At 43.5% G+C, this 12,036-nt stretch overlaps 1 protein-coding gene across 4 annotated transcripts in view; it reads left to right on the top strand.

Moving 5' to 3' along the window:
- The window catches only part of auts2a (activator of transcription and developmental regulator AUTS2 a), a 1,158,583-nt gene that overhangs the window by 1,120,910 nt on the left and 25,637 nt on the right, over nucleotides 1-12,036 (top strand). For all 4 annotated transcript variants that reach the window (XM_078548599.1, XM_078548600.1, XM_078548601.1 and 1 more), the window contains exons 15-17: nucleotides 3,130-3,201; nucleotides 6,135-6,276; nucleotides 10,519-10,596. In XM_078548599.1, coding sequence (XP_078404725.1) covers nucleotides 3,130-3,201; nucleotides 6,135-6,276; nucleotides 10,519-10,596 — 292 coding nt within the window. The remainder of the gene's footprint in view (nucleotides 1-3,129; nucleotides 3,202-6,134; nucleotides 6,277-10,518; nucleotides 10,597-12,036) is intronic.

Below are 12,036 nucleotides of genomic sequence, written 5' to 3'. Positions count from 1 at the left end.
ATGATCTCACTACGCACACTAAATAAATTGAATATAGCACTTAGAGTATGCACGACAGTTGTGCTTGACATATTGTGCAATTGTTGAATAACAGAGTACTTGGTAAAGAAGTTGACAATGACGATGAAGTCAGTGCCATGGACATGAAAGAGGTCGGATGCGGTTTTGGACCAAGGATGAGTAGAAACTTCATGTGGAATCGGTGGTGCTGTGTGCATATGCTCTTGACATGCCTCGCACTTCTTGATAATGACTTCAATGTCATTGTTCATACCCGGCCAATACGCTGTCCCTCTTGTGAATCTTCTCGTCCGATCTATGCCCATGTGTGAGTGATGTAGTTGTTGAAGAATATCAGGTCGCCAAGATTCTGGTGTGATGACATGCCTGTCTTTAAAAATGACTCCCTGGGAAATGCCTAGCTTGTTCAGGTAAGGCCAAAATGGTCTCCTGTATTCATGGGCATGCTGAATTGAATTAGGCCACTCTTCAATGATGGTTTTCCACAGTTTCTGCAGTGTATATTCTTTTGCTGTTTCTTCTTATAACTTCAGGCACATGCATTGTACAAAATATACCAGATCAGCTGACAGACTTGCATTCTCCTGCAAGCCTAAATTTGCAGCTCCCTTGAATCTGCCAATTTTGTTGAAACATTCTGGATAGCTCAGTGTTAGGTCGTGAACTGAGGCGATGGGAGTATCTTTCTGAGGTTGATCTGCTATATGGGGTCTGACTGATTCCATGGATTATTACTCGTGTGAGCTCCTGACATGCCAGTAGACCTGTAGTTTCCAACATGTAGAACATCTGTGACACTCAGGAGGGTTGATTGTACTTGCACTCCAGGGCTATGGACCCTGCACATGGAATTAGAGAACCATTGTACGCTGAAAATTTCACAGCAGTAGGTTTTGCCATGGCCTTTCACGTCTGTGAATATATGTCTTTTAGAATTCGCAGAGGTACTTGTCCCATGTCAATCTTGGCCAATAACGAATAGTTACCAACTTTTTTAGGATAGATAATTTGAATCTGGGCAGGCACTTCAGATGGTGTGATAGCACCCAAGTTTTCCATGAGGTTCATGGTGTGAAACATGAGTTCACTGCTCATCTGCTCTTTGTGCACACCATCATTATTTTCTGGTTTGTCAATCACCTCGTACATGTTTCTGATGGCAAACTGAATGGCCATTCTTCTTGCCTGAAGGTACCAGTTGTGTATGGAGCAGTTTACTGCTCTGTGTAGCTGCATCAGCCTCTTCCCTAGTGCACTGCCTCCGCCAATAACCCTTTCTGCCACATGACTTACAAAATTGATGGAAGGCTACATGCAGAAGGCCACACCTTCCACATGCCTTGCTATGTTTGGGCATTTGAGTAAGTGTGTCAACAATTGGGGTTGTACGTAGGACCTGTAAGCTTTGTTGGAAGGGTTGCTTCATACTTACGTTCATCCTTGAGTCGCTCTTCGATGCTATACATTTTAGGCTTGTCTAGCAGACCTTTCTGGAATGCTTCCATGGGAGTGGAAGTGATCACCAACTCAACAATCCCGTCTGCTAGCTCTGTGTTTGAAAAATCACGGTATGTGCCCTTTTAATCAGCATCTGCTGATGAAGTGGTCTATGGACTCTGTAGGCATCCATACATAGGTGAAATGACATGAACCCTAGTCAATGAATACGAAAGTTTAACCTGATTCTGAACTGGTCTTCCAATGTAGTCCATATCTTTTGAGGATCCTTTAGCTCTTCTGCTGTTAATCCTGACGTGTTCAGCTTGTGTAGAACTTCATTCCCAATTGCTAGGTGATTTTTATGGCTTTCTTATTTGTTTCAGACATACCTGAATCAAGAAGCCATAGCTCTGTATGATGTTTAAACATTTTGAATTTAGATAGTAGGTCAGCTGCATCCCAATTCAAAATGGGGAATTTTGTGGACATTTTGACAATATCCCTTTGATCTTCCTTCTCCTATAGTATGGGAGTATGCGATGTGTGTTGCTGTAGCCGCTTTCATGCGCTTTTCTGAAGCTTCGCCAGTTAAAATTGCAATCTTCTGTGGCCCGATTTTTATGACTTTTTTTGCTTGACTCTCCCTTGCTTGCTATAAATCCACACCACACTCTGGTCAGTTACCCGACTGAGCTAACACGGCATTCGTCCTCTTGGCATACTGTCCTACTCGCCGCAAGGGATCCATCTTCTTACCAGCTCTTTATTTGAGTACTATCCTGGTACCATCTATTCAAAGCTTTTCTGTGCAGTCACCATGCTGCGATTTAAACACCCTGAAGCTGTGACTCCATTGCGGTCTGACCAGAACGTCGAGGGTTGTCTCATGCCATGTAGCACGATCTAAGGCTGGTTCACCATATCGTAGCTGTACTTAATCTTGGTGCTATGCTGTTCGACCACTGCTGAGCACCATGTGGTGTTGTTGTTATGATGTAAAGGCACTGGTCACTGATAAGGGATTGGGTAAAATGTTGTGGATTCATTTACTTAGGCTAGGCACATGGGAACAGATATACATGGCCAGAAAGCTTGATGACATCACATGACACATACACAAACACACACAATATGCTCTACTCAAAAGAAAAAATGAAACTAAGACTGGATTGCATGAAACACTTCCCTTCTGGTGATGTCATGTCGCTATCCCTTAAAGACATATTACAACAGAAACCTGATTGGAGCGATTCAAACAGAAAGTTCCTGGAAAGGTGGGCATAGATTTGGAGGTGACAACATGATCAAGAACTTTGGAGAGGAAAGGGAGGTTAGAAATGGGGTGGTAGTTTGCAAGGATGGAGGAGACAAGGGGATTGAAGTGAAGGGTGATGATGGCAGATTTTAAAGGAGAGACAGAGAGAGAGAGACATCATCTGACGAGAGAGAACCATTAACAATATTGGCTAATATGAGGAACAGGAGGGAAGTTGGGTGGTCTGCAGTTTAATGAGCATAAGGTCAACGGTGCAGAAGATGGGGGTACAAGACCTAAGAGTACAGGCCTCAATTTGCAGGCCTGACCTAAAGTTTGCACTGGTTATGAAAAGCATGTGGCCTATTGTGATGAATATTGAATATATAATATTTAACTTTTGTGCTCCACAGAAGCCTGGCAAGTGGTGTGCCATGCACGTCCACATAGCATGGCAGATATACCACCACCAGCAGAAAGTCAAGGTCAGTCTCTGTTCAAGGTTCCATGAATGTTGCAGTCACACTCCTTAATGAGTCCTGCTTTAAATGTTCATGTGTTCACAGTTGCTGTTGGGGAGGAAGCTACAATGGGCAATCTAATCAAAAGCCATGCAAGTGATGCATTACAAAGACCAACCTAATCAAGAGGTTGAGGTGATATACGTCATGAAGTCAAGCAACTTATAAAATCAGCTGATGTCCAAATGAGTTTCTCACAGTTATTTGCCTGTCTGGCACTTTGTTGTAAGGAATTCCTACCCTGCTAAATTTCTCTGTTATAGTGTTCATGAGTTCCCTGTAGTGTTTATTACCACTTCCCCAGAGTGCTTCAGCACCTCATTCATTGGTGAATGGCATTCAGTGAGGGTAGTACTCCAGGGTATAAACTGTGGCACATTACTGGGTGGCTCTCAGCGCACTGTGAGATACTTGTCAGCTTTTAATCTTTTTTTCACACAGTTCCCTGAATCTTTTTTTACTCACCACTGTGTTCCAACAAATTCTTCAACATTTCACTCCTGTAACACCTCAAGAATCCAATCCAGCCCAGAATGGTGGATTGAAAGTCGTAAGGAACCCAAGCGAAAAGAATTTGGACAATCCCGATCCAGTCCGCAGTGGCCATGAGCTTAAAACGGGAATTGACACTTTATTGGCGCTAAACTCATTTCTCACTCAGAGAGGCTCTAGAATCATTAATGTGGAAAATCGTACTCTCAGGATAAGGTGTCCTCTTCCAAAGTTCAGACGCATTGTGGGATAGAATTAGAGAGAGCCTTATTGTACATGTTCACATGCTTTGGGAGCTTGATAGTGTTTATCATGGGAAAAATGCATAGGAATATGTTGCTTGATAATAGGAGACCATGGACTGCCCTCATGGTAGTCAGATCAGACAATTATGATGGATTTGTTGACTAATCATAGCAATCAATCGATTAGTCTATAACAGATCCAGGAGTAGATGTGAAAGACTCCAGCGGTGGAGAGCTTTGGGAACCTTGGCTGGGATTTTCCAGTCTCACCTGTGGCAGGACCCGTCATGGACGGGCAGAAAATTTGGCCACCTAGCAATAAGTCCAATGACTTTAGGTGGGACTTTCCAGTCCTGCTGTGGGCATGACCGGAAAATCCCAGTCCGTAGGCCTGTATGGTCTACATCCCGATCACTCTTGTTAGTCCACATCCCGATCACTCCTGTTAGTCCGCATCCTGGTCACTCTCGTTGGTCTGCATCCCAATCACTCCTATTAGTCCGCAAACCTGTCAATTCCTGTTGTTCTACATCACACCCACTCCCGTTAGCCCGCTTCCTGATCACTCCTGCTGGCTCTCATCCCATTCACACCTGTTAGTCCAAAGTCCTGGTGCCTGAGTTCCACCTTCACATTGGTTTTTAAATCTCCACCTCTGGAGAATGTGACATATCTAACTAAGATCAATTTTCACAATGAGCACACATCTTAATGGTGACTATTACAGCTTCTGATTGAAGTCCATTTTGATGCTTTGCAAGTTAAATTCAGTCAACCCTTCTGGCACAGGCTGTGTATTGATTTAGTTAAATGTTACTGCAAAATAATGTGCTGTCTGCATTAGATTGCAGCAAGACCATTTAGCTGGGTCAGGGTATAACAACTGGTCCATTAACACCCTCTGTTGACATTTTCTAGAAATCTTAGTCTGATTGAACTCCAATATTGATGTGGATTTTTTCTTTGTAACTTGTTTGTCAGGACTTTACTCTAATGAGAAAATAATACGTTTCCAGAGGCCTCCATGGTTGCAATATAATGTCAGTTGGAACCGAGGACCTTGTCTGCTGTAACTGGAGCTTGGCGGCTGTAACAGGGTCTGCCTGCAGACATCCAAATATTCATAAACACCCAGGGCTGGTTCTACTCAGCACTCATCTGTCTTCAGTTAGTTCTAATGGGATGCAGCAATTTAAGAGGTCCAAGTACCGCCTGAGACTGTGCCCCTAGATATTACAGAATGTTCCCCAGTTGGCTATCATTAGAACACACACCAGGCAACGTTATTGTCCTTGGACTGAAGAACCTGGTTTGCTGGATGCTGGTCTGTCAGAAAACATTTTGTTGGAGACAGTATTATCAGCAGTGAAAGTGGCAGGGTTGGAAAATGATTCAGTCCCTCCAAGAATTACAGAGGCTTGATGTACAGGGGCCGGTGGGGGTGGGGTATGGATATCCACCACGGATATGGCGTCTCCAGCCAGTTTGCCATACCTTTGGTAGATGAATTGTGGAAATCATGGATAAACTGTAGGAATGCAGTTTGCACCATTTGTCTCACGTTCCCGTTTCACTGTCACCAGTTTTACAGTGGGGGAGAGGGAGAACTCCATAAGACCGATCGCCCTCCTCTGAGTAAAAGACCCCATCCCCTCGGGAACAAACCGCGTTACCCCCTCCCCCCACCCTACCCCATTCCTCCATCACTCCCTGCAGGAACAGACCCCCAGCACCCACAGAAACAGAGACCCCATAATCCACTCATTGAAAGTGGTCTATGCAAAAACAAAATAAGACGATTGAATAATTTGGATGAAGCTATGTAAGCAGCTAGAGTTTAGCGGACATTTATTGTTTTAAGATTAAATTATTGGATAATTTGAATTAGGGGAAGATCCAAGTGCATGAGTTGGCACACATTGGATTGTGTATACCCTGTTAGCCAAATAAGACAGTATTCTCTCATAAATAAAGACAGAAAATGCTGGAAATACTCAGCAGCTCCGGCAGCACCTGTGGAGCGAGGGACAGGGTTCACGTTTCAGGTTGTTCACTGCCGGTTTTTGATGGAAGGTCTCAGACTTTAAAAAGAGGAAAACCTATGAGATGTAGCGAAACACAAATTAAACAGGCTGTTTTGTTTTTTTTTGCCTCTTGCAGCAACAGATGCAGTCTGATCCACACAAGCTAGACTTTGGCCTGAAACCGGAGTTCCTGAGCAGGCCACCAGGCCCCAGCATGTTTGGAGCTATCCACCATCCTCATGAGCTGGCTCGCCCAGCAACCCTCTTCTCCACAGCTGGTAAGGAATAGAATGTAATAGTGTGGCCACCCCCACAGGAGTCATAGCATGCCAGCATTGTCTTTTATCCATGCTGCCAAGCAGCACAAGCGCAGGAACAGTTTTCCATGCTGCCAATATTTTCTGTTGTTGTCTGTACAAATATCTATATCCACTAGATGGCACTATTCACATTCAGTATTGAATGCATTGGGCTGTGTTCCCACCAATATTCACCCAGGACACAATCTGCTTCTGTGCAGAGGAAAGCGAAAAACCTGGTTTAGTCAGTTCTTGCAGGTAAGAAGGAGACCGTTTTAACAAGTACTCCCTATGTTTTCATATATGCTTAAAACCATTCACTTTCTGCAAAGATTTGAATGGTCAGAATGTGGAATTTTAAATTGGACTAGGAATGGAGTTCACTTACAACTTAAGTTCCTCAAGAGAAATCTTTTCCAATATATTACGACAGAGATGGGACTTTAAAAACACTTCATAGGCTGTAAAGTGCTTTGGGGACATCGTGAGGTCGTGGAAAGCACGATGGAAATGCAAGTTCCTTCTTTTATCTTTGATGAAGAAGGAGTAGAATCCACACAGCAGTTTTAATCAGGACTCCTCATACCCTGGAATTTTCTGATACTTCCATGGCTTTTCTGTGCACACACAGAAGACGTGATGCACAAACTGTCAACAATTTTCATGAGAAGTTTCTACGCCTAAGTCAGCAATGGAAATTGCTCGGGTAAACTTGTCACACTTTAATTACACCCTCCTATATTGAAAGCTCTATGATCCCCACTGTTGCTGGAAGGATTTAACTACATGACTTAATTGAACGAAACTAAACTTAACTAAAGACATGCTTTTGCAGGTAGTGTCCACTCTAAATGTAGGGATAGGGACTTTTGTTGGAAATATATGTAGTATGAAGGACAGGCTGCATTACTTTGGGCTTGATTTAATGGAGGCAATGCGGTTCTCGTCCGCCAGCTGGTAGGGGCACTGCGTCTTCTCCTTTGAGGAAGGCCCACTGAATTGAGTGCCAATCAGGCGCTTAACTGGACAGAAGTCCCTCTCAGTGAGAGCTGCCCGCCAATCAGCTCTGTTAAATGGCAGCGCCACTTTGGGGGTGATGGCTGCTATCGGTATAATAGCCTAGGATTTTCACTGGGTCCCAAGCAACAGTTGAGTGATAGCGGGAGGGGGGGTGGAATAGGCAGTGAGGGGGTGGGGGTGGCTCTCAGCGGGACCTCCCTCTTCCTGATGCTGGGTCCCTCAATCAGGCACTGAGTGCCTTTGAACGAGGGACTTGCCCCTGGGAGCCCACAAGCAACTCCACATGGGTTTGCTTCTAATGTTCCCTGCACAGTGAACCTCCCGTCTGCCACTGAGCTGATACCAGTGGAGGCAGGATGAGGACCTTAAGTGGGCATTATTTGCCCCTTAAGGGCCTCAATTGATGGTGGGGCGGGAAGGTTGGCATGGTCCCCACCACCATCCTCCAGTCTGATTAAATGCCCCCTCACCACCAAACCTGCCATAGGGGATGGCATTAAATTCTGCCCGTTGTCAAATCTGCCAACCCTGACTAAATTATACCTCACTCTCTGCTATCATACTTGTCAGTCCCTTTGCATAAGACCAGCAAGAGATACACATTACATATAATCAATGAGTATAGAACCATATGTGTGTGTGTGTGTGTATAAGTGATATAAATAATATATAAAGAAAATGAGAAGCCACACCATTCTAATGATACTCTACCAATGGGTGATATTGTGAAGGTCACATTCAGTGATTTATTAAGGTACACAGGCTCCATTAACCTTACTGTGATCCACTGTGGTGATGTGTTACAGATCACTCAGGGAATCTGTATGTTGTAGTCTGGAGCTATGGATAGTGATGGTAGAGACACCAATTTTCTTTCCATCACATGGCTGACCAGGAGTTTATCCCGTTCTTGCCACCTGCCATTGGCGTGTGTTGAGAATATTTGCAGGTGGATATCAACCTTTTTACCTGCAGTTTGAATGCAACTCCCTTGGCCATCAAGTCCCTGACTGAAAAGCAGGGACACTACCCACTGCGCCATAAGGGCCTCCTTATGAGCCACTGTGCTGACCCTGTCTTTGTCCCTTCTTTAGCTTAAGAAATAAGCTCATGTGGTGACCACTGTGTTGAAATGTCAATGTTTGCAGTTCTCCAGAACCAAAAAGGGAAGATACTTTTCCTAAGCTCTTTGATGTGGTATGAACTCTCACAGTCAATGAGTATTTGGATTGCATCACATTAATCCTTCAGGATAAATCTGGATTTGAATGTAAACTATATCCAGGAACATGCCTGATTGCAACTGAAGAAATAACTGTGCCCCAGTCTCTCACTACTAAATGTAGCCCACTAGAATGATACATCCCCATTGTGCTGACACTGAATTGGCTTCTTCACACATTAAGACCTTGTAAATCCCGTGATTAATCTCAGGGCAGAAGCAGCATCCTAGACAAACAATCGACCTTGCTAACAAAGCTGTTTGCCTAAACTAATCAAAGTAATGCCACCTCCATAAGCCACATACCATCTGAGAATAATTTCCCCTATACCCCAGTAAACAGCAATCTCAAATACCTCCCATGCTAAGCAACATTGCACATTTCAAACCCCCCACTCCACTGAGCTCCATTTCTCAATGGTTCGCCACAGGACAAGATTACCAATTTCACATCAACAACAATAACTTGTATTTATATAGTACCTTTAGAGTAATAAAACATTCCAAAGTGTTTAATTTCTCACCCTGGTAACATTTGGGACCATGTATCATCTTCCCACCCTCCTCTTCCCCTCTTCCCCCCCCACCCCCAAACAACTCACCAACTCTGCCCTTCTCTGCCCGTTCTCGCCTCTCCCCTCATTTCTCCATATCCCCATCCCTCGTATCCACATGCCCCCCTCCCCTGATATCCTCTGATCCCTCCTTTGCCAAGTCCAGTGATCCTCTATTATCCGCTAACTCTGTTTGCCCTGAATACTATACTAGGCTTTGATTTCCAATGTGCACTGCTACAGAAGCTTGACCAGCGTATGTATAAATCTCCGAGTGCTGCAAGAGTGTCTCTAGCAATGGCCTCTCTTCCTACCTCAGCATTGCCACCTCAAGAGTTTCCTCAAGGATCAGTCTTGGATTTGTACAAGACCTTAACAAGGCCACTCTTGGAATATTGTGCAGGGATTCAGGGACTCCATTATGCAAAGACTATAAAAACATCATGGAAAAGGTGTTAGCAGTGTCACAAACTGGACTTATGAAAATGGACTTGAGAAGCTGGAGATCTTTATTTTACATCAGAGTTAAGGAGCGACCTGAAAGAGGTCTCTAAGATTATGAAAAGTTATGATTAAGTAAAAAGTGAATAGATTTTTTTACCATCGGTCAGCAAGTTAGTAACAAGAGAAGGCAATAGGTTTACCCCATTTCTCTGTGACCTTCTCCATTCTCTTCTTCTACTTCAGTCACCCTTTATTTCTCCTCTCTGTCTTTCTTGTCTTTCTTTTCCCCTTCCTCTATCGTCCCTATTCCTGATGGCCTATCTTTCTCTTCCTGCTTCTCTGACTCCTTCCTTCCATTTCTGTTAGCTTCTCTTTCCCCTACTCTTGGTCTTTCTCTGCCTATTTCTTTGACTTTTTCTCCCTCTTTCTCTGTCTCATTTTCTTTCTTGTTCTGTTGATCTCCCCCATTGTCTCGACCTGTCTCCTCTCCCTCTTTTTCCACCAGCGTCTCTGTTTCTCTGTCTATTTCTGTATCTCTTTATTTCTATTTCTGCCTCCTTTTGTTTCCCTTTATTTATTTGTGCCTCACTCACTCTATTTCTCTGTCTCTGTCTCTCAGAACCATTTTGTTGCTCTCCTTCATCACCAAAGACTTTTTAAATCTAAATTATTTTTAATAGATTACACATGTACCCAAAGTCATCTCTGGGAATGTTTCCTTGTGGAAGGTGGCATTCTCTGCTAACCTGCATCAGTATGGGAATGAAAAGATCTTAAAAATGAAAACCTGATTCAGCCAGTCTGGAGTTAATTTATGTTATGCTAAGTCCCCACGACACCATCAAGACGCAACTAATTAATAAGAGCTTTACCTCATAAAGTAGCTTTGCAAATCAAACACAGAACTACGTACTTTGAAAGATTTAGTGCGAATGCTTCCTCATAACTTCAAGGAAAATTAACTTCTCTGTCTGTTTTTAGGCACCACACATCCAACTGGAAATCCCTTTGGACCTCCGCCTCATCACAACAGCTTCCTGGGTCCAGCTGCTCACTTAGGTAATCATGGTCAGGCTGGTCTGTGGGGAATGGTTGGGTAACCAATTCACTGACTGAAACAATTGCCAGCAAGTTAGCAAATGAAATACAGTCTACTCCACCTAAGTGTACACCATTGGAAAAAGGTCCAAATTTGGTTCAGTTTGACACATGGGACCTTGAGAACTGTATAATCATAATTCAGCGTTTAATGGCAAGGTCAAGTGTAAATCTGTGCTCTCAGTTAAATACCATAATCTTTGAATTGCTCGTCAGTGAACACATCAACCTCTGAGTAATTTGAGTGACTTACATTGTGATTTCGTTATAAATAGAAGGTAGCATTTAAAAAATCATTTCTTATAGCAGTGTACTTCAAACTCCTGTGAGCTCTCACACCTGATAGATGTACAAATAGTTGTGTAAAATTGGTTATGCAGTCACAGAATGCACAACACCAGTGATTCCATCAATTTGGTTGTGCCCATGTTTGTGTGGCGAGGGTGTTGTTGGGAACATCAGACTCCACAAACTCAGCAGTGTCAACACCTGGTGTTCATTAATGCCTTCAACTGTTAAGACAAACATTTCAAAAAATATTTAAAGGGGGAGGAAAAGTCCAGGGGGGTGGTGGATACTTTTTGGCTGAAAGTGTTCCCTCTTTTTTTATATCTAAAATAATGCCAGACGTTTTTTAGAAAACCTGTTGCTGGAAAGGGAAGCCAGTCGAGTAGCTTCTCACTCCCTCCTGGGCTGTGCCAGTGACTTTAATTATGGGAAGCAAACACCCCACATCCCCCCTCCTCCCCCACCCTCCTCCATATCCCAGTGTGGGGCCATTGCAATTGGCATTGGGAAGGATTTCAGGCAAGTCTGAGAAGTGCTCCGAAACCAAGCTCAGAAAACATATCAGAGTAGGGGTTGCCAACTCAGGCTGGCTGTAATCCTGGAAGTATCAGCACATAGCCTACTCCCTCCAATCATGCCACAGCACCTTCCTGCACCAGGAAAGGAATGTGAACAGACTCCATCACCTGGTTGGATGATTCCTGGCGTCAGTTCAATAGCCTTTTCTTTTCCACCTCCAACATTTTTTCGACTAATAAACTAGAAGTGTTGAAATAAAACTTTTTTTTAATGCCCCTATGATTTTACTCCCGGGTTGCTCCAAACATTGTATTTGAGCATCTCCACGGCAACAAGAAAATTAATATTTTCGAAGGTTTAAGTGAGAATAAGTCGTTCCTTTGAACTAACTGTGGCAATATCACTGAGGTGCCTGCTGGTGGCACTGCTGAGCTTGGCGAATTTAATTCTCAGCAGAACTATGACTTGCTTTGTGGATCTGTAGTTGCTTTTAACTTTCAAAATGCATTTGTGGAATTTCACAGATGTTAATATAATCAACTATAATTTTTAAAAAAGGGCCTACTAAATCCTGTAAACTGCTTTATCGGCCTA

The sequence above is a fragment of the Cetorhinus maximus genome, chromosome 9 (assembly GCF_964194155.1).
Source record: "Cetorhinus maximus chromosome 9, sCetMax3.hap1.1, whole genome shotgun sequence".
Taxonomy (NCBI): domain Eukaryota; kingdom Metazoa; phylum Chordata; class Chondrichthyes; order Lamniformes; family Cetorhinidae; genus Cetorhinus; species Cetorhinus maximus.
Note: the sequence above shows the minus strand (reverse complement) of the source record. Positions and strands in the feature narration are given on the sequence as shown.